Below are 27,838 nucleotides of genomic sequence, written 5' to 3' on the forward strand. Positions count from 1 at the left end.
AGCCGGGCGTGGTGGCGCACGCCTTTAATCCCAGCACCCGGGAGGCAGAGGCAGGCGGATTTCTGAGTTTGCGGCCAGCTTGGTCTACAAAGTGAGGTCCAAGACAGCCAGGGCTATACAGAGAAACCCTGTCTCAAAAAACCAAAAAAAAAAAAAAAAAAAAGAATGATCATGAACTCTTGATCTGATCTGTCTGTCTGCTTCTATCTCCTGAGTGCTGAGGCATGGGCAGCCACACCCAGCTTGTGAAATTGTTTTTTTATAATTCCCGACTCTTACTCACCCAGCCAAAACAAAATTTGACTTCTGTTCACTTTAGTAGAGTCACTCCGATTAGATCAGCTACTTCTTTGGAGAATGTATTTTGACTTTACTTTGAAACTGGCCCTTGAAAATGTGAGCTTGGACTCTGATTAGCCCAGCTGTCACCTACACATCTAGAAAAATCAACTTTGTTTTAAGCCTCTGCTCTACCCAACAACACTCAAAAAATCAATTTTCAAAGTTTTTTGGTTTCCGTTCTTCTTATTTAAGTGGGAAGGAAACATGAGTTAAGTATACAACAGTCATAGCGTAGAAGATGAAGCTAACTTACAGGTGAGGACACGAGGCTTTGCCCCAACGTCCCTGAGAGTCAGAGAAAACAGACTTATAAAATACAGAAATGTCATGCTCATGGGACTTACAAATAGCTGTATGTCTGGAAATGACTTAAACTTTTTCAAATAATGTGTCTAACACACTTTCTCTCTTTTTCCAGATGCCAGTGTTGAGGTAAACAGAGTTTTTAAGGAAGAAGGAAGCCCAGATAGATCCAGCCAGGTGGCCATCTGTCAGAATGGGCAGATCCCAGACCTTCAGTTGTCTCTTGATCCCACAACAAGCCCAGTGGGACCTGATGCCTCTACAGGTGTGGATGGTTTCCATGACAACCTAAGGAACTCTCAGGGAACTAGTGCTGAGGGCAGTGTTAGAAAAGAAGCTTTGCAGTCTCTCAGACTCAGTCTTCCCATGCAAGAAACGCAACTGTGTAAGCATCCATTCCCTCTGGACTCTTCCCTTCCCTTTGCTATCAGCATCTTCTGCTTGGAATCAGTGCCTGACTGCTCCTGTACGAGCAGTCCTGACTTGCCCTGTCTTATTTTTTACTGAATGGGGGAGGCAGAGGGATGCTTCTTAATGATTTAGCTTCCCTTTAAGGAGTGCAAGTATGTCTGGATGTTGGAACTTTCTGCCACCTAGTACTAGCAGTGGTATCAGACTCCTTGACAAACAGACCTCCCATGTCGTTGTCCATGGGTGGCCAACAAACAGGCAGGGAATTAATCATAAAATGGTAAACCAGATTATCACAAGATCCTTTGCATGTTTATATGAATACCTGGTTTTTTTTTCATGGTCTTTAAAAATGAAACTTATATGCCTGTAATTAGCTATGTGAAAGACCTGAAGCAGGGGGATTGAAAATTGAGGTCAGCCTTAGTGCCACTTAGCAAGGCCCCCATAAACAAAACAAAAGGAATCTTAGGGGCTAGAGAGAGAGAGCTCAACAATTAAGAGCATTGGTTGCTCTTGCAGAAGACCTAGATTTGGTTTTTGACCTCTTAACCCTCTGCTGATGTTTCACAGACACATCTGCTATTGTTAGGATTAAGCCACAAACCCAGCCCTGGTGAGAGTGGCTGCCTTGGGTTTGCAAGTACAATAACTTTTTAAGTCCCCCTCCCACCCACCCACCCTCTGCAACCCCCACACAAGTTGTGTCTTAATATTTTAAATCTTTTTTTTTTTTTAATTTAAAAGAGTTCCCTTTGTTTTTACTGTCCTTGAGTGTGAGTTCTGGATTTGAGCTCATTTGTCAGGAAACGGATGTAGCCTGCCCTTAGCTCTTAAAGCAGGGCCTTCTAGGTCTTCACTCTACACTAAGTGCTGCAGCAGGACTAGTCAGCCATTTTGTTTATTAAATGGACAATGTCTGAATAAATAGGGTTAAATAGGCTCTTGATTTTTTTTTTAACATGGTGTTATGACTTGTTACTGCAGCAGATGAGATAATCTGTGAGTGTAACTTCCTAGGAAAATATGTCTTGTAAGTACAGTTCTTAGCTGTGCTCAGTGGCTGGGGCCCTCAATTTTCCTTTAGTCTGGACATTGTCATGGAATATAGGCGGATGTGTGTTTTTCATAAGCTAACACATCTGTGATTACCAACAGGTTTCTGTGCCCTGCTTCCTATTAACCTCTCAATGGCCATTGCCCTTGCAGGCTCCACTGCATCTTCATTGCCTTTGGAAAAGGAGGAGCAGGTTCGACTGCAAGCCCGGAAGCGCCTGGAAGAGCAGCTCATGCAGTACCGAGTTAAGCGCCATCGGGAAAGGGTGAGTCTCTTGGATAGGAGTCTGGACTGTCTCCTGTCTCCTGTCTCCTCTGTGTGAATTATGAGCAGCTCTGAATTCTACAACATAGAACTTGTTCAATCCACACCTGGCATTCCATTCTTCTCCATCTCCTTTCCTTTTGTGCTCTTTTCTAGAAGTTATTGCTTCTATGTTTAACTGCTGTATTTACGATGTATCCTCTGTGTCCCTACCCTGGGGTTACATTAATTTGGTAAAATGAAAGTATTGAAGTTTTCCTAGATAAGGAAGTTATGCTACAGCTGGAGAGATGGCTCAGTGGTTAAGGGCACTTGTTGCTTTTTCAGAGGACTTGGGTTTGATTCCCAGCACATACAAGACAGCTCATAACTCTCTGTAGCTCTAGATCTAAGACATCTGATACCCTCTTCTGGCCTCCAAGGGACCAGGCATACACATGGTGCACAGGTATGCAGACCTATGCACATAAAGTAAAAATAATTTTTAAAGAAAATTATGTTGACATATATAGCTTGGATTTTTCCCTTATCTCAAATATCACTCAGACCATTTTGGAATTTCTTGCTAGTATAATGAGATAAGAGATAGAAACAGTGACAAATAGGAGGATTGGTGATATTTGCAAGTTGATAATACCTTAGAAGATTATGAGAAATCAACTAAAAACCATTACTAGATATACATTTTTTTTTTTTTTAGGAAATTTTCTGTTTGTTATTCCAGTTCATTAATGGGAAAAAAAATCAGTAATTATCCTGCCATGATCAGTTGCAAAAATCACTTGGGAAAGAATTTGCAACAATAAAAATGATAAAATAGCTGGGAATTAAAATGATAATAATCAGTGTTAAAAATGGAGCAAGAGGTCGGGCGTGGTGGCGCACGCCTTTAATCCCAGCACTCTGGAGGCAGAGGCAGGTGGATTTCTGAGTTTGTGGCCAGCCTGGTCTACAAAGTGAGTTCCAGGACAGCCAGGGCTATACAGAGAAACCCTGTCTCAAAAAACCAAAAAAAAAAAAAAATGGAGCAAGAGTTCCACATGGTTGGGTGTTGTGGCATAGTTATATTCCTAGACCAAGATGGAGGCAGGGGGATGATGAGGTCTCTCTCAGCCTGGACTTGAGACCCCTATGACAATATCCTCCTCACTCTACAAGAAAGGATACCATATGTATTTGCTGAGTTATGTGTAAGCAGATATGAATAAAGAGGCTCATTACCTCTTGAATAATTAAAAACCTAAAGTAGATCCAAATCAACAGAATTTTTTTTTTTTTTTTTTTTTTTTTTTTTTGGTTTTTCGAGACAGGGTTTCTCTGTATAGCCCTGGCTGTCCTGGAACTCACTCACTTTGTAGACCAGGCTGGCCTCGAACTCAGAAATCNGCCTGCCTCTGCCTCCCAAGTGCTGGGATTAAAGACGTGCGCCACCACACCCGGCTTCAACAGAACTTTAAAAAACAAACAAACAAAAAAATCTGTATCTGAGAAACTAACTAGGACAATCAATAGCCAGGAAAGTTTAGCCGGGAAGTTGGATGAGAACTTATTATGTGACTCACTTTTAAGTATTTTAAAGTGTTGGCCATTAAAGGCTGTGCTTCAGGCCCTAGGGATCGTCAAGTCTAGTCATTCAGTGCAACCTGAGAGGTGATTTTTCAGAAGATTTGCTGCACCCAGCATTCTAAGGGCACACCGTTGTTGGTAGAATGTTCATTGTGCATGTTTTCTTGATGACAGTTTTAAAATGCTGCTTGCTAATCTTGGTCATATTTTTATACTTTTGTTTATTTCTCAGTCCAGTCAACCTGCAACTAAAATGAAACTTTTTAGTACACTTGATCCTGAGCTCATGTTAAATCCAGAAAACTTGCCAAGGGCCAGTACTGTAGCTGTGACAAAAGAATATTCCTTCTTGCGTACAAGTGTTCCTCGAGGGCCCAAGGTAGGCAGCTTAGGGCTGCTGGCACATTCTAAAGAAAAAAAGAACTCCAAGTCAAGCAAGATTCGGTCTCTGGCTGACTATAGAACTGAAGATCCAAGTGACTCTGGTGGCCTTGGTTCTACTGCTGATGCTGTTGGAAGTTCCCTGAAACAAAGTCGAAGTAGCACTTCGGTTGTGTCTGAGGTTAGCCCATCATCTGAGACTGATAACCATGTAGAGAGTGCCTCGCTGACTGGGGATAGTGTGTCAGAGGCTGATGGAAATGAGAGTGACAGTTCCTCACACAGCAGCCTCTCTTTTCGAGGGGCCTGTGGTGTCCTGGGGAACGTGGGCATGCCAGGAGCAGCTTACATGGTTGATGGCCAAGAGATTTCTGCAGAGGCCCTGGGCCAGTTTCCTTCAATTAAAGACGTACTACAGGCTGCAGCAGCCCAGCACCAAGATCAGAACCAGGAAGCCAACGGGGAGGTGCGGAGCCGTAGAGACAGCATCTGCAGCAGGTAAGACAGCAGCCTTGAGTCTGGGCTCTTGACTGCTGCTATGCCATGTCCCTTTGCTAATGTACCCCAATCTTTACATTAGCTTGTTTCACCTATATACAGCTCTGTCAATTTCTTTATAAGTAGAGTCCCCTCTAAACCACTTACATGGTATGAAGAGCAGTGTAGACCTACCACTTAAGATTTCCTGGGTGCCTATAAGTTCCTGTCTCTAAAGCATGTTCTTCTGTAGGAGGCATGAACCTCAGATTCAGTTCACTTTTTTTTTTTTTTTTTTTTTTTTTTTTTTTTTTTTTTTTTTGGTTTTTTGAGACAGGGTTTCTCTGTATACCCCTGGCTGTCCTGGAACTCAGAAATCCACCTGCCTCTGCTTCCCGAGTCAGTTCACTTTTTAAGTTGTATGTTTTAAACTCTGGGGAGGAGCTGGATGTTGGTGGTGCATACCCATGATCCAAGCATTCAGGAAGCTGAGGCAGGAGGATCAGTTCAGGGTCAGTCTGGACTACAGAGTTTCAGGTCACAGAGGACCTATGTATTTTCTACATAAAAAGAACTCTCTTTTTCAAAAAGCAAAACAAAAACAAAAAAACAGGAGAAGCAGAGGGGAATGTAAACGTTGTACAGTATGAAGGATGAGGAGTAACAGTTATGGGTTGTTTTTTTGTTTTTTTTTTTTGGGGGGGGTTTTTTTTTTTTTTTTTAATTTATTTATTTATTATATGTAAGTACACTGTAGCTGTCTTCAGACACTCCAGAAGAGGGCATCAGATCGGTCGTGTTATGGGTGATTATGAGTCACCATGTGGTTGCTGGGATTTGAACTCTGGACCTTCAGAAGAGCAGTTGGGTGCTCTTACCCACTGAGCCATCTCGCCAGCCCTTGTTTTTGTTTTTCAAGACAGGGTTTCTCTGTGTAGCTCTGGCTGTCCTGGAACTCAGAAATCCGCCTGCCTCTGCCTCCCTATGTTCTTATCTCTTGACTTTGTATTTCTGACCCCTAGTGTGTCCATGGAGAGCTCCTTGACTGAACCACAGGATGAATTGTTGCAGATTCTTAAAGATAAAAGGAGACTTGAAGGACAGGTGGAGGCTTTGTCATTAGAAGCCAGTCAGGTAAGGGATGTTTGATTGTTGCTCAATAAGCTGAATCTCTGAAAAGAGTATGTGGGTCTTTGCTGTATGTAATTTTATAGATAACTTTAAGTGTGATTCACCAGCCAAGATGTCCATGTTACTCATTTTCGTCTACTGGGTGTGCTGGTCTCAAAGTTGTGCTAGTTTATCTATGGCTCATTCTTTCCCTTTGTTGCCATCAGAAGTTGCCAAGAGCATGTCCTAAATATACCTGAGAGTTTGTGACAGTTAATTTCTCCTGGTGTCTTTTACATCTCTCTCACAGAGTAAAAGTTTCATTTTATCCCCATTACTACTTTTTGAGTGGTTTCTGCCTTTGCTTAATAGTTTTTTTTTTTAATTTCTTAAAGATTATTATATTTATTTATTTGAGTTTATATATTTGGTGAGGGTGGAAACTTGCAAGATTTGGTTTTCCTTCTAGCAAATGGGTTTGCTAATCCATGGTCTGCTTTGTCTGATACTAATTTTACTATATCTTCTTTTCATTTGGGGGGGGGGGTGGAGCTGGAGAGATGGAGGAGTATTAAGAATACCTACAGCTCTTTCAAAGGACCCAAGGTTGGTTCACAGTGTTCATAAAAGGCAGCTCATAGCCACAAGGATGGTTCTTCATTTCTTTATTTTCAATTTGTACTCTGTTATATGGAACTCTCTAATTAATTAATTGATTGATTGATTTTGAGACAGCTTCTCATGTAGCTCAGGCTGACTTTGAACTTGCTTTGGATTACAGGCCTGTGCTACCATGCCTGGCTTTCTCTCTCTCTTTCTCTCTCTCTCTCTCTCTCTCTCTCTCTCTCTCTCTCTCTCTCTCTGTCTCTGTCTCTTTCTCTCTTTCTCTTTCTCTTTCTCTTTCTCTTTCTCTTTCTCTTTCTCTTTCTCTTTCTCTTTCTCTTTCTCTCTCCAATAACAAAGAACTTTATTTTTATCTTTCTGTTGATAGTTTAGAGTGAGTGTTCATGGAAATTCAGCTATATGCTTTGTAATGGAAAACATACACACGCATAGAGAGACAACAAGATGGCTGACCAGAGGTTATAAACACATACTATAGGAGAGCAGTGCTTGAAGCCATGTCATGCTTTAAAAATCCTTAGGCACAAGCCAATTCATTTAGTTATATATAAAACAATCTTTCAAGGTGATTTCAGAGATTTTAAGAGAATTTTTGATTGTACACAGTTTTCTGTGCTAATTGAGAATGTTACTGTCTCATCACATCCATTGATACTTCCTCAGGATACTTAGTCCTGAGGTGGGTTTAAGCACCTTTTCTTCTTTGGAATTTGCTTTCCTTCTAATGCACTTGTAAAGTGGGTCCTATTAAACTTAGGATATGTATGGATCTCTGGCAGTTCCCTGTAGATGTCAGTTATATTGACTCTAAACTCCCTTCGATCAACTGGGATACAACTCAGGGTTAGAGCCTTTGCCTAGCATGCTTAAGTCCCTGGGATCAGTCCCTAACACTACAAAGAAGTAAAATCTGGTTAAGTTTTACTGATTATCCCAGTTCCTTTGGAGGCTGCTTCTCTGTCTGTTGGACATGCTGTTGTCACACTTCTCTTTAACATGTTGTGCTGAGTTCCCACATTTCCTCCTAGGTGGATCAGGGTGAGTAGAATGTGCTAGTGGCTGGGGCTTGCCTTTGTCTTTCATTTGTCTTTTAATATTTTTGTTTATCAACCCCCCTTTTATGGTTCTAGGGATTGAATTTGGTCCTGTTGCACGCTGATCAAGCACCCAGCCACTGAGCAATACTCGTAGCCCTCACCTGTTTGCTCTCTGTGCTCTGTCCTGTGGCGTGGTTGCTGTGGTCACTCAATACCGTTCTTGCATCTGTGTTATAGTTTAGCCGTTGAATTTCTACAATGGCACCATTTTCCTCATTGAGTTCAATCTGACTGAGGTTATCTCTCAGGGATCTGTCAACTTGTTTTATATGGGGAACAGGTAATTCACGTCTAAGTGACTGGTTTTTGGGTAGACTGTTTTTAAATAAAATTTATTTTTCTCTGTCCCACTGATTGTGAACATAAGTTTCAACAATCTTGTTAAAACAGTGGTTGAGAGGGACTTATTTTTTTGAAAACCATTAAGGTTGTTTGGGGATATTTTCAGGCACTTCAAGAGAAGGCTGAGCTACAGGCCCAGCTTGCTGCCCTGAGCACAAGGCTACAGGCACAGGTGGAACACAGCCACAGCAGCCAGCAGAAGCAAGACTCCCTTAGTTCTGAAGTGGACACTTTGAAGCAGTCTTGCTGGGATCTAGAGCGGGCCATGACTGACCTGCAGAGCATGCTAGAAGCTAAAAATGCCAGCCTGGCATCCTCAAACAATGACCTACAAGTGGCAGAGGAGCAGTATCAGAGACTGATGGCCAAAGTGGAGGACATGCAGAGAAACATCCTCAGCAAGGACAACACAGGTGAGCTCCGCAGCCCAGATGTGAGTCTGGGTCCTGTAGTCCCTGTTATGTGGATAAAGCCTCAGGTTCACATTAGCTGAGTATTAATTAACACAGAGACTCGCTACGTTGTTACAGGAAATACAGGTGTGAGTCTGGGTCCTGTAGTCAGTATTATGTGGATAAAGCTTCAGGTTCATGGTAGCTGAGTATTAACACAGAGACTCGCTACGTTGTTACAGGAAATACAACTCAGGCTGAACTCTTGAGAGTCTGTGGTTTTTTGTGAGTAGGTAGTCTAATCCCAGGGATTGACTTTGGATTTGACTGCCAGAAGTAATCCTTTCTGCTCTCCTACCTCCTAAATTCAGGGTTTTGGGGGTGTTTGAAATGTATATTTATTCTACATTTTATAGCGTGTCTTTTGCTATTTTGTGGATTTTTCTTTCTTCTGCCCTTCTCCACCTCTTTTCTTTCATGCTTTCCACCCCCTAACACTAGATAGGAGAGAAAAAAAGGATACGGGGCGACATTATTGTTAAGACTACTTTCTGCTATTAGGGGTTTTAAGTTCCTTGGGTCAAGTTTGATCAACATATCTACTTTCTTCTTGTTGTTTCTTCTTTGCACATAACTATTTGACAAACTACAACCAACAACAACAATAAAAACACACCACCCAACCAATCCTGCTTCTTGGGGCCCTAGCACCTATATACCTTCTGAAAAAATCCCCAGAATTTGAAGCATTATGCTATTGCAGAAACTATCTGCAGCTGGCAAAATCACACTCCTACTAGAGCATGAGGCAGATCATAGTCAGCTGCTGTGGACAATCTGAAGCAGCCCCACATCCCCACACCTGAGATTAAAACATTCCTGTTTCTGTGTTTTTATAAGAAACCAAAATTCTCACTACAACATTTATTTCTACCAATTTCAAATGCTGTCTAAAATATTTAAGAGCAATGCCTATGTTATTGATTAGTAACCCTTTTTTGATTATGTTGGTCTGTAGCCCTTAGGGGCTTATCTACAGGTCATTCATAAAGACACCCTGCTTTTAGTCTTTACCTGAGCCGAACCCTGATACCAACTGATACTAAAAGGATGTTATTTGAATACAAGTCGGAAAGAGAGGGGGCAGTGGGATTGGGAGATTGAAGCCCTCATGATAAAGAAAAACGCAGGCCTCTTAATGCATGTCCAGTGCAGTGGAGGGCCATATCTGTGTTTCAGCTGGGGCAGTGTGGCTATGATGACCTTAAGGATAATAGTGATGAGCTGTTAACCCAGAAGCTCATTTCTAACACTACATCACAGAAACAGTCCCTTAAATTGCTATTTTTCAGCCTTTGAGCATTTTATGGTACTTGTTTTATTAGAGTAAAAAAAATCTGAAATTTTCTAAATGGGTTCATTTTGTTCCTTTCTAAGTTCTCATTACTTTGGAATTGAAGCACTGCAAAGAAGGGATCGTGAACTCTCTTAAACAATCTTACTTTTATTTCTTTTTTGAGACAGGGTCTTATGTAGGTTAGACTGGCCTTGAACTTGCTATGTGGCTGAGGATGACCTTGAACATTGGATCCTTTTGCCTCCCATCTCCCAAGTGGTAAGCTAACAAGCTTGTGCCACTGATACCTGGTTGTCCTAGTTAGGGTCACTGTTGCTGTGATGAAACACCATGACCAAAGCAACTTGGGGAGAAAAGGGTTAATTTGGCTTATTTGGCATCTGGTTTTTTATACAACCCAAGACTACTAGCTCAGGGGTGGCACTACCTTGAATGGTGGGCCCTCCCGGTTCAGTCACTAATTAAGAAAATGCCCTACAGGCTTACCTATAACCTGATCTTACTGAAGCATTTTCTTAATTGAAGTTCTCTCCTCTCAGATGACTTTAGCTTGTGTCAGACTGACTTAAAACTATCCAGCAGACTGGTCACCCCTCTCTATCTCTGTCTGTCTTTGTCTCTGTCTCTGTCTCTCTCTGTCACTCTCCTCTCATTTAAACTTAAACCAGGTTTAGTGGTGCTTAACTTTAGTCCCAGCTACTTTGAAAGCTGAGACAAAGGAACGAAAAGCTTGTGGCCTGGACAGCTTAGCAATCCCTGTGACCACATAAAATAAAGAAATGAAGGAAAATAAAATGTCTTCAGAATACAAGTAGTTTCCCAAGTTCAGGATATAATTTAAAATTTAAGATGTCTGATCTTGTTTGTATTGTTGATGACTGACTCTCTGTCCTTCTTACTTCCCTTCCACCTGTTCATACTGAGTTGACCAAATGACCAGTTAGCAGGTGCTACTACAGAATCAACCAGACGACACTAGTGCTGTTTCTTTATGGCAAATTGATGTCACTGGATTCCCAAAGATGAGAACCACAGTGACGTGGCAGTTTCTGGGACACTTGGTTGGGTTTTGGTCATTGCAAATTCCATAACTGGGATTTCTTTCCAGGGTAATTTTTTGTAATTCCAGCTTTACTCAAGCACTTTTATGATTGTTCATGAATATGGCATGGTATTAGTTAAATATTTGAGTTACTTGATGTTGTGTTCTTCTACCTCTGTAGAGGAAGACAATACTCAGATCTCTTGTACCCTTAGTCTTCCCTCAGCCCAGGCTGTTAGTGTGTATCTTTTTTGTATCTGTTTAGTGCCACAAGTCTAGTTATGGGCTGTCTTGGGGGGTAATTACTATTTAAAATGGCTCCAAATGCTTATATTCTGTATGTGAGGAGGCTCTAAGCAGTTTTATAGAAAAGACAATTCCTTAGAGGAATTCTCCAAAGGCGTTGTAGCTGACTTACATAGAGCTGTGGCCATGAGCTTTATAGTCATTCATAATAATTGAGATAATACATAAGTGGATGAGTAATTAATAGATAATAGATTAATAATTAAGCAGATATTAATTAAGGTGTGTTTAAACTAAATTACAGGTAAATGAACAGATACTTTTATCAGTTAATAGAACTGTTGTGACTAGGGGCTCATAGGAACTCCCTTTCTGTCTGGGAGTAGTGGTTCTCTGTCTACCACTGCTATTTTTGTGGTAACTTTATAGAATATGGCCACTGTGCCAAATGAGCATCAGTGGTAATGATTCTCTCTATAGACTTCATCTTTAGGTCAAGTGACCCCAGCTGTGGCTTTTTTGTTGGTGCTGGTTAGTCTGAGTTGGCCATCCTTGCTTACTTTCAGTGCATGACCTGCGGCAGCAGATGACAGCACTACAGAGCCAGCTCCAGCAAGTACAGCTGGAGCGCACAACACTGACAAGCAAACTACAAGCATCACAGGCTGAAATCACTTCTCTGCAGCATGCCCGGCAGTGGTACCAACAGCAGCTTGCTTTGGCCCAGGAGGCCAGGGTCAGGCTGCAAGGAGAGATGGCCCACATCCAGGTACAGTGCTGGAAACTCCCTTCAGGGCTGTGGGACATGCTTCCCCTGCATTGCAAAGGTGTGATGGCATCTAAAACTCCAGAGGCTAAAACAAGAGGATCATGCGTTTACTAGAATAGTGGTAAAGGGTGTTTATGGTTTTAGATATCATGGATATGTTTTTGTTTATCGTCTGCTGATTACTTTCCAGCCAACACCCATCCTTCCTCTACCAGAGCTTCTCACGCCCTCCTTCCATCAAAGGATAAATCTTTCTTTGTCCACACCACTCAGACCCACATTTCATGGACTCTGAGGCTCTGAATCTCTTTCTTGTGATGCTCTTGTAGGACACAGTATTGGCAGGAAGTCCCTCTCAGAGTTTGATTTTTCTCTGGCGGCTTGGCCTTAGCCAATAGGTATTTCCTATGTGAACTCTTGCTTTCAGGTTCTGTAAGAGACATTTTCCTTTTCCCTATTTTGTTAGTAGAAGCTGAACAAGCCAGCCTTTGAATTTGCTTATGTGAAGACACCTGTTGTTTTGTGTATCCTTTAGACAGAAGTAGCACTGTAGCATGAAGCCTATTTAGCAGCTTTACTTAGGCAGCATGCCTTTGAAACATGTAAGAGAAATAGGTAAGTTTCTGGAATATATTTTACTCTGAAGGTCAGGGTCTGACTGGTTACACTGATTGAAGATGACAAAAAGCACTTTCTGTCATCCCTGTAATAATGTATCTTAGCCAAGAATGAAACACATCAATAATCTCAGCAACTGGAATGCAGAGGCAGGTGAATATCTGTGAGTTCTGAGGACAACCTAGTCTGCAAGCCAGTTCTAAGACAGCCAGGGCTACACAGAAAAACCCTGTTTCAAACAAAAACAAAAGACATAAATTGCTATGCTCTTTACGTGTGGAATATTCAAAGAAGTTGGGTTCATATGTTAGTGAGGGAAATTGGAAGATAAGAGTAATCAAGGAGAGTAGCAATTTAAGAAACTGCCTGCTCCCCCCCCCCCCCGCCACACACATAAACACATTCTGTAACTAGGGTTCTTCATGCTGTTCCTTGTCCCAGACTACTGCTTTCTGTTGTCAGGGTCATTCAGTGTGATAGAAGATGCAGGACAGTCTTGTTTTTGCTGTCTTTAAACACAGCCTCAGCAGTTGCTGTACCTCCTCCCTTTCTCAGTGTAGCCTTTCTGTCTCCAAGGCCCACCTTGAATTTGTTCCATCTTGAATATGTCAGATCAGAGGATCTGCTAGGGTTATACATGAGGTTGGGGAGATCTTGCCACAGACCTGTTGTACTTGAATGTTTGTGTATCTTGCATCTCTCTGCTGCCTCTCACGCCTTTAGGGCTTGTGTTGCTGGTCTCCCTTTCTTGAAGACACTGTGAGTTAAATTAGGTCTTGGTTGTCTCTGGAACTGGTGGAGATCCAGTAGAATCTGGTTATTAGTTTATAGGTAGACCTTAAGTAGGAACTATAGTGTAGGTCATGTCCAAACTACACATTCTCAGGTGTGAAGGTCTGATTTGGTGGGCAGCCCCCTTCCCCATACAGAACCCACATGGCTCAAGTTCAAGGTAGGTTGGCAGAGGATTTGTGTAGGTGAGTCCTGGGGTGGAAGACAGAAGGTCAGGGGCTTTCCCTGCAATAGGTGACATTGAGAAGTTGAGTCAGGAGCCATTGTTAAAAAAGAAAGAACGTCTTAGTGACTAGGAATAAGCTAGGCCACCGTTGATGCCTAATTTTAAGTTTCTTTTTACCTCCTGGATTTTTCTTTTGAAGGTTGGACAGATGACCCAAGCGGGCCTTTTGGAGCACCTGAAGCTTGAGAATGTGTCCCTATCGCATCAGCTGACAGAAACTCAGCATAGATCCATCAAGGAAAAAGAGCGCATAGCTGTTCAGCTCCAGAGCATTGAGGTGAGGACTGTGGTGATAGTGGAGTGATACTTTTTATCCCACTTTAGTTCTTGCTGGCAAGTGTAAAACATACACAGACATTATCAAAATACCTTAAGTAAACATAAATATATCTTCTTAATATGTATACTTTTATATGTTATTTAATACTTAAGAAACTTGTTTGGTGGCTGCAGACATGGCTTAGTGGGTAAGAGCACTTGCTGTGCCAGCACGAGGACATGAGTTACATGAAAGTCAGACATGGCTGTGTGCCTGTAACCCCAGCATTTATGGGAGGTTGAGACTAGGATCCTGTGACCTTGCTGTCTAGCTAGCCTAGACAAAATGGTATGCTTCCAATTCAGTGAGAGACATTGCTTCAAGGTAGTATGGTGGAAAAAAACAGAAACAGACACACAGTATTTTCCTTGTGCTTGTACATACACATACGTGAGTGTGTGTTGCCACACAGTAATGTGCATGCATCGCAAAAACATATAACACACACACAATCTCTTTGAGCAACATACAGTGTAGCTTTTCAGCATTTTGGAATTCTATCTCTGGTCTGGCCTGAGTGTCCTTGGGTCCTTGTTCTTTTTTAAAGTCTCCCTTGGAGTTCCTACCAGTGCACTGTTGCACTCTTGGGACAGAGCTAACCTCAGGGTGAATGGAGAGAAAGGGGACTAAGTATGTTTGAATGATAGGCAGTATTTCCAGGCCCAGTGGTTTGTATTTGTTTGCAAGCATTCAGCCTGCTTCAGTCCTCCAGTGCACAGTGCTCTTCTGAAGGCATTTCCATTATTGCCTGCTGTTTCTACAGATCATCTCTAGATGATGATGAGACATGAACTGTATTTTGCTTGGATCTAGATCCCATTCTCAAACACCTAGGTCAGTAGTTCTCAACCTTCCTAATGCCACAGCCCTTTTATACAGTTCCTTATCTTGTGATAACCCCCAACCATAAAAATTAATTTTTTGCTACTTGATAACTATTTTGCTACTGAATCATGGTGTAAATATTTGACATGCAACCCCCAGGTTGAAAACCACTGCCCTGGATGATTTCTTAATGACCCTTGAGACTGTCTTTTTGCCTTGCTTTCAGAACAGGCCTATGTGGCCCAGGCTGACTTCAGACTCTCTATAGCCTAGAATAACCCTAAACTCTTAACCTCCTGCCTTTAATCTCCTGAATGTTGTAATTGTATACATGTCCCACAATACCCATTTTTATGTGATAATGGGGATCAAAACCAGAGCTTTGTGAGTTAGGCAGTTATTCTGTCTGCATTCTATACCTAGCCCCTTGCCCTACTCTTTATTTTTTTATAAAATGGGTAGTATTACTTGCTTAATATTCTTGTTTCAAAAAGCAAAAAAAGAAAAACAAAACAAAATGTAAAACATCTAGCAAGTCAAAGACTGGCAGGATGATAAATTTACTTGCTGGCAAGTCTGTTGCCTTAAGTTTAATCCCTGCAACTCACATGGTGGAAGAAAAAACTGACTTCCACAAGTTATACTCTGACCTCAATATTGACTCCATGGCACGTGAGCACACAGGCATAAACTAAATATAAAAAGGTTTTATATATTAAAAAAAAAACCTAGTCATTAATGATTGTGACCTGTGTGTCTGGGCCAGTTTTGATCCTGATCTTCCATAGATAGTTACACAGGAATTCAGCTTTCCTATGGCTTTTCTGATTTCTCATCTTCTCATCTTCCTACCTGTACTCTTGTCATATGGAGCATGCAACCATTTGGCTCAGCTAATGGAAGACAATTAGGTTGAGAGCTGTAATGACTAAAGGCTCTGTTAAGAGCTAAAAACAGTTCTGGTATATAAATTATTTCTGTAAGAAATGTGCCAGAGTTGAATTTTATGGTATATACACCCAGTACTATCCCAAGTATGTATCACCATATGTAATTTTATACAGTACTGCTCAGGCCTTCATGCATGTCAGGGTAAAGTACTTTCCGTAGTTGAACTATATTTCCAGCTCAGTTTTCTCAAGTGCTCTTCCCTCTACCTCAGCTTTTTAAGTAGCCAGGTGGATTGTTTGACTGCTTTTCTCTTGGGATGAGCCTAGGTCAGCTGGGATAAGAGTCCTGAGTAGCCTGGACATGCCTCTACCTTGTGTAAGTCCATAGGTACCACCCACTGACTCTGAGTTTGTCAGGTTGCAGTTAATAGACAGAATGGAGATATGAATAGGGACTTCTTACATAGCAGTGGGTTTCTCTGTAAAGGATGAGACTTGTAGTTTGTTATGGTGATTAAGTTTTTCTGTTTTAAGAAATAGGGCTAGAGAGATTGCTCAGTTGTTAGGAACAATTACTGTTCTTTTAAAGGACCCAGGTTGAATTTCCAGCACCCATATGCAGCTCACAACCCTCTTTTCTTTTCTTTTCTTTTCTTTTCTTTTCTTTTCTTTTCTTTTCTTTTCTTTTCTTCTTTCTTTCTTTCTTTCTTTCTTTCTTTCTTTCTTTCTTTCTTTCTTTCTTTCTTTCTTTCTTTCGTGTATGTGAGTGCATTGTCGTTGTCTTCAGACACACCAGAAGAGGGTATCAGATCCCCATTACAGATGGTTGTGAGCCACCATGTGGCTGCTGGGAATTGAACTCAGGACCTCTGGAAGAGCAATAAGTGCTCTTAACCGTTGAGCCACCTTTCCAGCCCACTCACAACCCCCTTAACTCCAGTTCTAGGAGATCCAACGCCCTTTTCTGGCCTCAGTAGGCCACTAAGCATGCATGTGGTACCTACCCATACATACATGAAGTAAAAACACACATACACATAAAATAAATCTTTAAAAGAAAACTGTTTTTTTATTCAGGCTGACATGTTGGACCAGGAGGCAGCATTTGTACAGATTCGGGAGGCGAAGACAATGGTGGAGGAAGACCTCCAAAGGAGGCTGGAAGAATTTGAAGGTGAACGGGAGCAGTTACAGAAAGTGGCAGATGCAGCAGCATCCCTGGAACAAGAGTTGGAACAGGCAAGTGATCGTGCTCTCTAGACCCTAGGATCACAGGGATTTCTGTGGCTATGGGCCTTGCCTGGTACACATGTCCACATGCCATTCATACATGCTCTGTGTGTGATCTCTGGCATGAGGCTGTATTGGTAGATCAGGTTTGTTTTGGGCTATCTATTGAATATATTTGATGGTCACTATCAGACTGTTCTGTTGCCAGCCTGATCATGGGTTTGCTTCTTTGTATTCATGTTCTTCTACTCTAAAATTTTACTTTAAAAAAGACCCTTCAATGAATCATCAAAAGTACTTAAATTCTAAACATCAAAAATATATAAATTCTTGTACTAGGGTGGAAGGCAGCATGTTAAGTTTATTACTTATTTCTAGGTGAAGTTGACATTGTTCCAGCGAGATCAGCAGCTTGCAGCACTTCAGCAGGAGCACCTAGATGTGATAAAGCAGCTTACATCAACGCAGGAGGCTCTACAGGCCAAAGGGCAGTCTCTTGATGACCTGCATACACGTTACGATGAGCTACAAGCAAGGCTAGAGGAGCTGCAGAGAGAGGCTGACTCCAGGGAGGATGCAATTCACTTCTTGCAGAATGAGAAGATTGTCTTGGAAGTGGCTCTGCAATCAGCCAAGAGTGACAAGGAGGAACTTGACAGAGGAGCACGGCGTTTGGAAGAAGATACTGAGGAGACATCAGGACTTTTGGAACAACTGAGACAAGATTTGGCTGTCAAGTCCAACCAGGTAACAGTAGCTTAGGTGTTTTCTGAAGGACCATTCATTGATTTTTTTTTTCTGGGCTGTGTTCTGTTGCAAATGTGAGTGATCTGCGGAAAATGTTCTTAAGCAAGAAACCTATAGTTCTTGTTACACCCTTTTCCTCCATCAGCCTCTGGGTGTAGAGGAACCATATACTTGGAAACCAGATTCTGTGTGTGTACGTGTGCGTGTGTGTGTATGTGTGTGTGCGCGCACACACACACACACACACACACTCGCTCGCTCACCAGTGTGGAAGAGTGTCTGAAATGTATCTGCCGAAAGACCAGTTTTGTTGCTGCTGTTACAGTTTTCAGCTAGAAGAGAAGTTGCAGTATACTTGGCTTTGCTTTTTTTGCTTTTTTTTTTTTTTTGCTCGATCTTCTTTGGCAGCAGTTCAGTCCTGTAGCAAACACCAAATACAACTCAGCGGCTACAGACCAGTCCTTTTGGCAGGCCCACACCAGGCATGAACCAGCAGCTGTCCTTCAGTCCTGAAGGAACCTCAGGTCAACCAGCCTGAGGTGAGGCCGTGAAAGTGGCAGACTGCCACAGGAACCTCAGGAACAGTTTTGGGGCAAACTTCTCTCAATAACAGCATTCCCACAAGTTGAGCTCAACAATGCTATGTAAGGCAAATCAATACACATGTGTGTCATTATCAAAAGTATAGCAAGGTGGAATAAACCAAACCAGTGCTGCCCTTCATCAAGGGTCCTTTGATTTCCACTTCAACCCATTCTTCTGCAAACCTCTCCTCTAGGTGGAGCACTTGCAGCAGGAGACAGCCACACTGAGAAAACAGATGCAGAAAGTAAAGGAGCAGTTTCTTCAGCAAAAGGTAGGACTCGGGAACAAGGGCTGGGCACACCGCTGAGTAGTCTGTCTGTGGCAGTAGAGCAGAGTCAGAAAGAGGGAGGCATCTGAGTCTTCCTTACCGTGTCTAAAGGCATACTTACTCTTAAGTTGTCACTACCACATTGCAGACAGTGAGGCGTCATGCCCCTTCTCCCCTGAGGTAGTATCTGTGATCCTCAAAGAATGAATGTCGTATGGAGCTACCATTGTGGTACCTTGTGAGGATGCCTTGTTGTTATCACTCCCAAGAACTGTGGGGGTTTTTTGTTTTGTTTTGTTTTGTTTTTTTGGTTTTTTTGGTCAGCATGTGCTGGTTGTGTTTGCTGTATAGAGTGTGAAAAGCTTACACTATAATCCAACATTAAAACAAGTGTAGTTTGTACCGAAAAGGTCCATAACCTAAGTTTTGTATTTTGAAGCCCTCGTCTCCTGGTGGAGGAATGGCTGTGATTCCTCACTTGGTTGTCAACCATCAGTTGAATGTTTTGTTTTAAGAGAGGAAGATCCTCCAAAGCGCATTTATAAGTACTGTTTCATTTTATTATTGAGATACACAAAGGATTAACTTTCAGAATCTGAGAACCCCAACCAAAGGGAGATAATTCCTTGTGAGATTATCCAGAAGATACAAGGATCCCAGGAAGATAACGAGATGCTTCATACAATGTTCAGATTTGGGGTCGTTTGTAGTCACATTGTGTGACAGAAATCCAGACATGCCAATGTCAATGGGTAGTATCAGATTTAACTAACTGTATTGTGTAAAAAGTTCTACCCCTAAGGCTAGAGATGTAGTATAGTGGTTAAAGCATTTTCCTCTAATCCTCTGGGTTCCCAGAATGTGGGTGAGAAGACAGTTATGCCTTGAAAATTGTTGGTAAACATTTTTATAAGGCAGCCTTATTCCCCGAGTAAGGAGTAAGGTACTGACTGTTATTACTTGTGTCTTGAAGGTGATGGTAGAGGCATACCGGCGAGATGCAACTTCCAAAGACCAACTCATCAATGAACTGAAAGCCACCAAAAAACGGCTGGACTCTGAGATGAAGGAACTGAGGCAGGAGCTAATCAAGCTGCAGGGAGAGAAGAAGACTGTGGAAGTAGAACACTCACGGCTGCAGAAGGACATGTCCCTGGTTCACCAGCAGATGGCAGAGCTTGAGGGGCATCTTCAGTCGGTGCAGAAAGAACGAGATGAAATGGAGATTCACCTGCAGGTGGGATGCAATACATAGGTTCTTTTGAGTTGTGAAGGCTCAGCTAAGTGTGCTGGGGGCTTCCTGTGTACAGGGAGGAATGGGGAGCATTGACTTTTAAAACAGTCTAGAGACAAGGCCTTCCTGAAACTAGTATTGAGATAAATGCATGCTGTGATGCCACATGAAGGAAACAAAAAAGAGTGAGCTCACAGCAGGACATGCCATGTGTTACATGGGGAGCTGGTTTCCTGAGCCTCGAAGTCCACAGCGTTGGCACCAGACAGAAAGGAGAGAGTGAGTGCTCTGCAGATAGCCTGAGTTTAGGCAGGACGTAGTCACGGGGAGGATCATGTGGCTCCCTACCCATTCCCTCTGGGCAGCTCTACTGCCCCTGCATCTGGCTGTTTTACTGAGTGCAGTGACTGACTGGCTTGGTGATCAGCAAGGGTATAAGAGATGACTTAAGGGTAGAGATAGAGCACTCAGTCCCAAATAAGCAACACTTCCTGGGATGAGAAATTTGGAGAGGTGATATGCAGGATGCTAGAACAAAAAACACATGACGTGCTGAAAGTCCCTAAGAGGTCATGGCCCCTTACTTGTTCCTTTCATGTGGCATCAGGTAAGGCATGGGCTAACCAGAACTTATCTTTCTTTCTTGCCAGTAAATTGGCTTTAGGAAGGCATTTATGGTCTGGACGTAGTGGCCAAGTTTGTTGTGGTTGTTTTGTTTTGTTTTATGTGTATGGATGTTTTGGCTCTTTACCATGTATGTAATACCCATAAAAGCTAAAAGAGGATATTGAATTGCTTAGAATTGGAGTTATAGATGATTATGAACTGCTATGTGAGTTCTGGGAATTGAAATTGAATCCTCTAGGAGAGCAGCCAGGTCTCTGAACCCCCAGAAATGCATTCGATCACTAGGAAGTATTATCATCAGTGACAGATATCTGGAGTAGGTGGCTTTTTACTTACTGCACATGTTTTTTTGTTGTTCTTTTTAAAGTCTTTGAAGTTTGACAAAGAGCAGATGATAGCCCTTACTGAGGCCAATGAGACACTGAAGAAACAAGTAGAAGAGCTGCAACAAGAGGCCAAGAAGTAAGTCTGAGCAGCATCCATCTACCTATGGAGGGCACCTGCAGCTCTGGTGGGAGAGAGATTAGGTTGGACAGTCCTTGATGTTGCTCTGTTCCTTACAAACCCTGATTAAACTTGAGCCCATGAGAAGGTAGCCTGGAGCACGGTTCTAACACTCCTTCATGATTTGGCAGTTACCTTTTTCTTACTTATTATCTGAATTTATAAGTTGATTTGCTCAAGCATCCTTTACAGAAGCACTCCCTCTGCCTCAGAGCTGGAGATGAAAGCCCGGGTGTTGATTATACTAAATAGAAGCTGTATTATGAAGCTACATGCCCTCGTCCTAAAATCTCCTTTTATTTAATTTGACTTTATGCTGCACACTGGTGTCAATGTCCTGTCATCCCTGCTCTCTCATTAGGGTTAGCACTGAGACTCATCTGTCACAAATCAAAACACATGACTCTTATCAGCAACTATTCATGTATGCATATATACTTATGCAAATATCCTTTGGGGCTGTTTATTTATTTTTATTTTATTTAATTTTCTAGACAGAATAGCACTATGTAGCTCTACCTGGCCTAGAACTCATTGAGATTAAGCTATCTTTGCTTTTTTGATTTTTGAGACTCTCTTTCTTTATAGCAAAGACTGATCTCAAACCTGTGATATTTCTATTTCACCTTCTCAAATGCTGGGATTACAGTATGAGCTCTGACTCTCAAACTTTTGGGATCTCTTTACTCCATGGTATATTCTGTGCTGCTTACGTCTTAACAGCTAGTAATATTTTCAAAAACCTGCTAAGAGTTTGTTTTTGACTTTTAGGGAAAATGTTGGGGATATTTGTTGGTTGAAGTGTGCTGTTTCTGCCCTCACAAAATCATTTTGTTTTGTTGAGTAAAGGTCTCTCTCTCTGTAGCCCAGCTGTTCTGTGTCCAGCATAGATCTGGCTTGTAGCTATCTTCCTGCCTCAGCCTCTCAGATGCTGGAATTACAGGTGTGCACCACTATACTCATCACAAAATCACTTTTAAATTGTGCAGAGAGGAGGGCAGATCTTGATGGTGGTGGATTCGACTTAGTAGATTTATACTGTTTCTCCTGTCCCTCTAGCATAGATTGCTGACAGATAGCTTTTCTCCTTTAGTAACTAAACCAAAACAAGAACACACTTGCCCAAGTTCTCCTGAGGATCAGCCAGGTTTTGGAAACACAGAATGGTGTTAAGCTAAAGTGGCCTCTCAAGAGCCAGTACCCTAAGCCTGGGGTAGTAGCAGGCACATCTCTTGAGTTTAAAGCCAGCCTGGTGTACAGAGCAAGTTCCAGGACAGACAGGGCTACACAGACAAACTCTGTCTCAGAAAAAAACAAAACAAACAAACAGAAACCCTACCATCCAGCTCTAGAAGGTGAACATGTCAACATATCCCCTTGATGTTTCAGGCCAGGGAGCTGGTTGGTTGCACTGGTTGCACTGAAGGTTAACTCAGCTTTCTCATGTCTCAGGGCCATCACAGAACAGAAGCAGAAGATGAAGAGGCTGGGCTCAGATCTGACCAGCGCCCAGAAGGAGATGAAGACTAAGCACAAGGCTTATGAGAATGCTGTGAGCGTTCTCAGCCGTCGCCTGCAGGAAGCTCTGGCTTCTAAGGAGGCCACAGATGCGGAGCTGAATCAGCTCCGAGCTCAGAGCACAGGTGGCAGCAGTGACCCTGTCCTACATGTAGGTAAACACATTTCTCCGTCAAAGTCCTTAGGGCTCTTGGTTTTCTTTTGTTGTGTTTTTTGTTTTTCAAGACAGGATTTTTCTGTGTAGCAGCCCTGGCTGTCCTGGAACTTGCTTTGTAGACCAAGCTGGCCTTGAACTCACACTGGGCTAAAGCAGGACGATTAGGATTTCAAGGTTAATCTTGGCTTCATGGCAAGTTCTAACCCAGCATGAGCTACATGAGGCCTGTATCAAACAAAAGAATAGCGCCCTCTGAGTTGGGTTTAGTAATGTAATCCCAACACTTGTGAGGCTGAGGGAGAAGCTCACTGCTTCAGAGCCTTCCTGCCAGCCTGGACTGTTTAGGAAGGAGGCTCTGTTTCAGAGACTAACAACTGGGCTGGCTGAGTGGCTCACTGGATACAGGCCCCTTCCACCATGCCTGATGACTGAGTTTGATTCCCAGTCACATTGTAGGAGTCAGGAAGAGACCTGACATCCAAAAGTTGTCCTTTGAAGTGTGCATGCACACAAGAACACCTACACACATGCACATACACATAACAGTAAACGAATAACGTGGAATAAAAACAACAAAATCTAGAATGTGATCAGGTATGTGCCCATGAGAGTTAAAGGAGGAAAAGGCCAGTGACTAAATATGTCTACCATTTTGGCTTTCAGGAGAAGATTCGTGCTCTGGAGGTGGAACTGCAGAATGTTGGCCAAAGCAAGATACTACTGGAGAAGGAGTTACAGGAGGTGATCACAATGACTAGCCAGGAGCTGGAAGAGTCCCGGGAGAAGGTGCTGGAGCTAGAAGATGAGGTAACACCTGCATTGCTAAGCACAGAGTGGCTGTGCTTTGCTCCTGGATCACCTTGTAATTGTTGGTGGACCACATTGTTGCCAGTACTCTAGGGAGGATGTCAGTAGTTACCACTTTTACAGTTACCACATGGCTGAGACTACTGAGACATTTGGAGGCAGGTGTGTCTAGCCTATTTCCTATATATGAGTCCCAGGACAGCTGTGAATCCATCTTAACAGATTTGTCATTAAGTCAGTGTTTAAAGGTTAGATAATCCTGTTCTTTTCCCAGTTAGAATGCTTTGATTTAAATAACCCAAATTAAATCTGCCAAAGAACTGACAACTCACTTTATTATCCTCTTTTTTTTTTTCTTGGTTTTCTAAGACAGGGTTTCTCTGTATAGTCCTGGCTGTCCTGGAACTCACTCTGTAGACCAGGCTGGCCTTGAACTCAGAAATTTGCCTGTCTCTGCCTCCCAAGCACTGGTATTAAAGGTGTGTGTCACACTGCCCGGCCTATTAGCCCTGTTTAAGCAGTGCTTCAGCACTGTCACCAAGATCCTGTCTCCTGCCCCTGGGCAACCCTACCATGTTGCTACAGCAGGGCCTTTAGGAGCTTTACATAACTAGCATTTAGAGATGTGTGTTTTGTTCAGCGACCTCTACCCTGTCCTCAAGTGAGCGTTGCTGAGGTTAGATCAACTCCACGCTTGTTTTTGAGCAGCTTATCCAAGGCCCTGAGTAACTAGTTTCTGGACTGGCTTCTAGGAAGCCTGGGAACTCAAAAGTGGCAGACTCATAGGTAGTAAGTCAAGGACAGTGTGTGCTTTAGTGTTAGTTCTTGGAAAAAATTGCTTACCTTTTTCAGTTGAGTAGTCCGTCTTGCGGGAAATGATTTTTGCACGCGGGAGGTGTTGCTTTTGATAAAGGGTCTCCTGTATCCATGGTGGCTTTGAGTTGATCCTTCTGCCTCTGCCTCCCAAGCCCTGGGGTTATGACCATGGATCACCACACCTGCCCAGAGCATGAAATTTACATGTACCAATATGTTTCAGCTTCAAGAATCCAGAGGCTTCAGAAGGAAGATAAAACGTCTTGAAGAGTCAAATAAGAAACTAGCTCTGGAGTTAGAACATGAGCGAGGGAAGCTCACCGGCCTTGGACAATCTAATGCAGCTCTGCGGGAGCACAACAGCATTCTGGAGACTGCACTGGCCAAGAGGGAAGCTGACCTGGTACAGCTGAATCTCCAGGTGCGGAGACCTATATCTGCAGGAGCAGCATGAGCGTCATGTGGAACATATTTATGATCAGTGTCTCATCATACTGAGTCATAGCCACTTTCAGGGGACCACCACACCTGGCTCAGAGGAACCTGGCCATTGCATAAGCCTGGATCCCCAGCAGTAAGGGCCTGGGCTCATTGTACCAAGTTCACTAGTCCCTTTTGTGTAGTAGGCTCCTGGTGAGACAGGTCAGACTGTCCTCTGGTTCTAGACAGCAACCTGTACAAAAGACACCTGCCTGAAGTCATTATAGGATTTAAAACTGAAATTTGAACCCCAACTTGGCATCTTACTGTAGATTCTGTTCTTGTCTCCTTAGGCTTCAGTGCCTTGGAGGACACTGAACAGTTCAAGGGAAGTTTAAGAATATCAGTTAAGGGCTGGTGAGATGGCTCAGCGGGTAAGAGCACCCAACTGCTCTTCCAAAGGTGCAGAGTTCAAATCCCAGCAACCACATGGTGGCTCACAACCATCCTTAACAAGATCTGACTCCCTCTTCTGGTGTGTCTGAAGACAGCTACAGTGTACTTACATATAATAAGTAAATAAATCTTTAAAAAAAAAAAAAAAAGAATATCAGTTAAGCCAGGCAGTGATGGCGCACGCCTTTGATCCCAGCACTCGGGAGGCAGAGGCAGGCGGATTTCTAAATTTGAGGCCAGCCTGGTCTACAGAGTGAGTTCCAGGACAGCCAGGGCTACACAGAGAAACCCTGTCTTGGAAAAAAAAAAAAGAGGTAGAAAGTGAATTGGGCTCCCAGACTGAGCAGACAGTTGGTGCATTGTTTTTCATCACTGAAGGAAGTCAGGACAGGAACTCAAGCGGGGTAGGAACCTGGAAGCAGGAGCTGATGCAGAGGTCATGGAGAGGTGCTGTTTACTATGTGGCTTCCCCAAGCTTTCTTATTCTTATAGAACACAGGACTACTCGTCAGGTGATGGCAGCACCCACAGTGGGCTGCCCCCACTCTCTGGGTTGATCACCAATTGAGAAAATGCCTTACTGCTTTATCTCATGGAGGCACTTCCTCAACGGAGGCTCCTTCCTCTCTCATGACAGACTCTAGTTTGTGTCAACTGACACAGAACCAGCCAGTACATGTCTCACACAAGCCTTAAAATATGTAGTTACTAGAAGAGTTGAGTTAATTTACATTTTGCTCCAGTTTCTTTCATTACTGTCATTGCTGGGCTACCTTCCTTTTAAACGTCTCTTATGATACATTTGCATCTTTCTTTTGAGTTCAAATCTGTGTTCTTGAACACACCCATGTGACACATTCCTGTGAGGTCAGACTTCTGCATCAGTTGATCTCTCTCCCTCTCCCTAACACTCCCCTTCTCTCTCTGAGGTGGGGATCCTGTATCTAGGTAGCTAAGGATAATGCCTTTAAACTTCTAATTCTTCTGTCTTGGGATTACAGCCATGCCTGTTTTGTTTTATGCATAAGTGCTGGGAATCGAATGCCTCCTAGGCAAACAGTCTTAACAACTGAGCGACATCTCTAGCCCAGAGTGGGGTTTCTCACCCTCCCTACCTTGTTCCTTTCCTGTGATGCCATCATTATGTAAACCATCCTACTGGGCTCCACATGATGGCCGACTGTAGAGGGTCTCAAGATTGCATTGCAGGTTGTTTAGGTGCTTGGAATTGATACTGCTGCTTATTCATCCTGTCATGATGTGATATAGGTGCAGGCAGTTTTACAGCACAAAGAGGAGGAGGATCGCCAGATGAAGCAACTTGTCCAAGCCTTACAAGTCTCACTAGAGAAAGAAAAGATGGAAGTGAACAGCCTAAAGGAACAGGTATGTGGCCAGCTTTCTAAGGACTGGGTAGTTATGACACAGACTGCAGAGAAGATGGCATTGTTTCTTTGTAGAAAGTGACATCATACTTAATGACTTTAGCAATGTAGGACTAGGAAGGATAGGCCGAACCACCCATACATACACACATTAGTCTTTGCTATGAAAAGGCATCCCTGTAAAGTTTAAAAAACACATTTCCTGTTTGTGCATACTCCCAGCTTTTACAAGACTGAGGTAGGGGGGGTTCTGTCTTCAAGGCCAGCTTTGAGCTGTATGTAGTGAGCTTTGAGACCAGCCTCAGCTCTATAACAAGACCTTGTCTAAAAAAAGTCAAGAATGATGGCTGTATATAGCCTTAAAGTATAGAACTGTCTTAGTGGTTGGCTCCTTTCCACACTCCAGTTTTGCTGATCTGTTATGTAAATCATAACAGCAAAGGCCTGTGATAACTTTTTTTTTTTTTTTTTAAGATTTATTTATTTATTATATTTAAGTACACTGTAGCTGTCTTCAGACACTCCAGAAGAGGGCGTCAGATCTTGTTACGGATGGTTGTGAGCCACCATGTGGTTGCTGGGATTTGAACTCCGGACCTTTGGAAGAGCAGTCGGGTGCTCTTACCTACTGAGCCATCTCACCAGCCCCGGCCTGTGATAACTAATACGCATTCCATCCCATGCTCCCATACTGGGTTTGGTTTTGTTTTTTTCTTCCTGATACAGGGTTTCTCTGTGTTGACCTGGCTGTCCTGGAACTTGCTCTGTAGACCAGGCTGGCCTCGAACTCACAGAGATCCGCCTACTTCTGCCTCCCAAACCGTGTTTCGACCACTTTACACCCCCTTCTCTTTTAGAATGTGAGCTTCCTGCTGAGATACATCCTGGCACAAAGCAGACTCAGGGCCATTGTTGTATGTGTATAAAATTCTGTTACATACAATTTTCTTTTTTTTTTTCTTTATTTTTTTATTTTATTTTTTTGAGACAGGGTTTCTCTGTATAGCCATGGCTGTCCTGGAACTCACTCTGTAGACCAGGCTGGCCCCAACTCAGAAATCTACCTGCCCCTGCCTCCCAAGTGCTGGGATTAAAGGCGTGTGCCACCACGCCCGACTGTTTTGTTATGCTTTGAGACAGAGACTCTAGTGGCCTTGACCATCACTCTGTAGACCAGGCTGGCCTTGAACTCTCAAAGATCCACCTACCTCTGCCTTCTGATTGCTGGAATTAAAGGTGTGTGCCAACTGACCCATCTCATTACATATTTTTATTCTTGCTTTAAAAGAAGGCATGACTAGTAAATGTGTTACTAGGAATGCTGGGAGCAATAATAGGGATATAACTAACCACCACCAAGGACACTTATGAACAAAGCTTAAATCTTTCTACTGAATGCACCTAGTCTAGTCATAATTTTAACAATAGTACATGATAGTACTATCAAAAAACAAAACAAAACAAAACAAAAACAAGAATGTGGTGTGTGTGTTAGTTTTACTTGTTTTAGAAGCAGCCTTTTTTTTCTCTTATTAAAACTTTTTTTTTTTTTTTTTTTTTTTTTTTGGTTTTTTGAGACAGGGTTTCTCTGTGTAGCTTCTGGCTGTCCTGGAACTCACTTTGTAGACCAGGCT

At 42.7% G+C, this 27,838-nt stretch overlaps 1 protein-coding gene across 2 annotated transcripts in view; it reads left to right on the forward strand.

The window, feature by feature from the left end:
• Golga3 (golgin A3) overlaps positions 1 to 27,838 on the forward strand; it is a 42,875-nt gene that overhangs the window by 6,639 nt on the left and 8,398 nt on the right. The window contains exons 3-18 of one of the 2 annotated variants that reach the window (XM_021186742.2): positions 761 to 1,030; positions 2,266 to 2,378; positions 4,176 to 4,822; positions 5,824 to 5,935; positions 8,081 to 8,387; positions 11,578 to 11,780; positions 13,556 to 13,693; positions 16,528 to 16,689; positions 17,059 to 17,427; positions 18,206 to 18,283; positions 19,254 to 19,517; positions 20,509 to 20,603; positions 22,098 to 22,314; positions 22,984 to 23,127; positions 24,167 to 24,364; positions 26,089 to 26,205. In XM_021186742.2, coding sequence (XP_021042401.1) covers positions 761 to 1,030; positions 2,266 to 2,378; positions 4,176 to 4,822; positions 5,824 to 5,935; positions 8,081 to 8,387; positions 11,578 to 11,780; positions 13,556 to 13,693; positions 16,528 to 16,689; positions 17,059 to 17,427; positions 18,206 to 18,283; positions 19,254 to 19,517; positions 20,509 to 20,603; positions 22,098 to 22,314; positions 22,984 to 23,127; positions 24,167 to 24,364; positions 26,089 to 26,205 — 3,434 coding nt within the window. The remainder of the gene's footprint in view (positions 1 to 760; positions 1,031 to 2,265; positions 2,379 to 4,175; positions 4,823 to 5,823; positions 5,936 to 8,080; positions 8,388 to 11,577; positions 11,781 to 13,555; positions 13,694 to 16,527; positions 16,690 to 17,058; positions 17,428 to 18,205; positions 18,284 to 19,253; positions 19,518 to 20,508; positions 20,604 to 22,097; positions 22,315 to 22,983; positions 23,128 to 24,166; positions 24,365 to 26,088; positions 26,206 to 27,838) is intronic. The other variant, XM_021186743.2, reaches the window with a different exon arrangement.

This window comes from Mus pahari, chromosome 23 (genome assembly GCF_900095145.1).
Source record: "Mus pahari chromosome 23, PAHARI_EIJ_v1.1, whole genome shotgun sequence".
NCBI classification, from domain to species: Eukaryota; Metazoa; Chordata; class Mammalia; order Rodentia; family Muridae; genus Mus; species Mus pahari.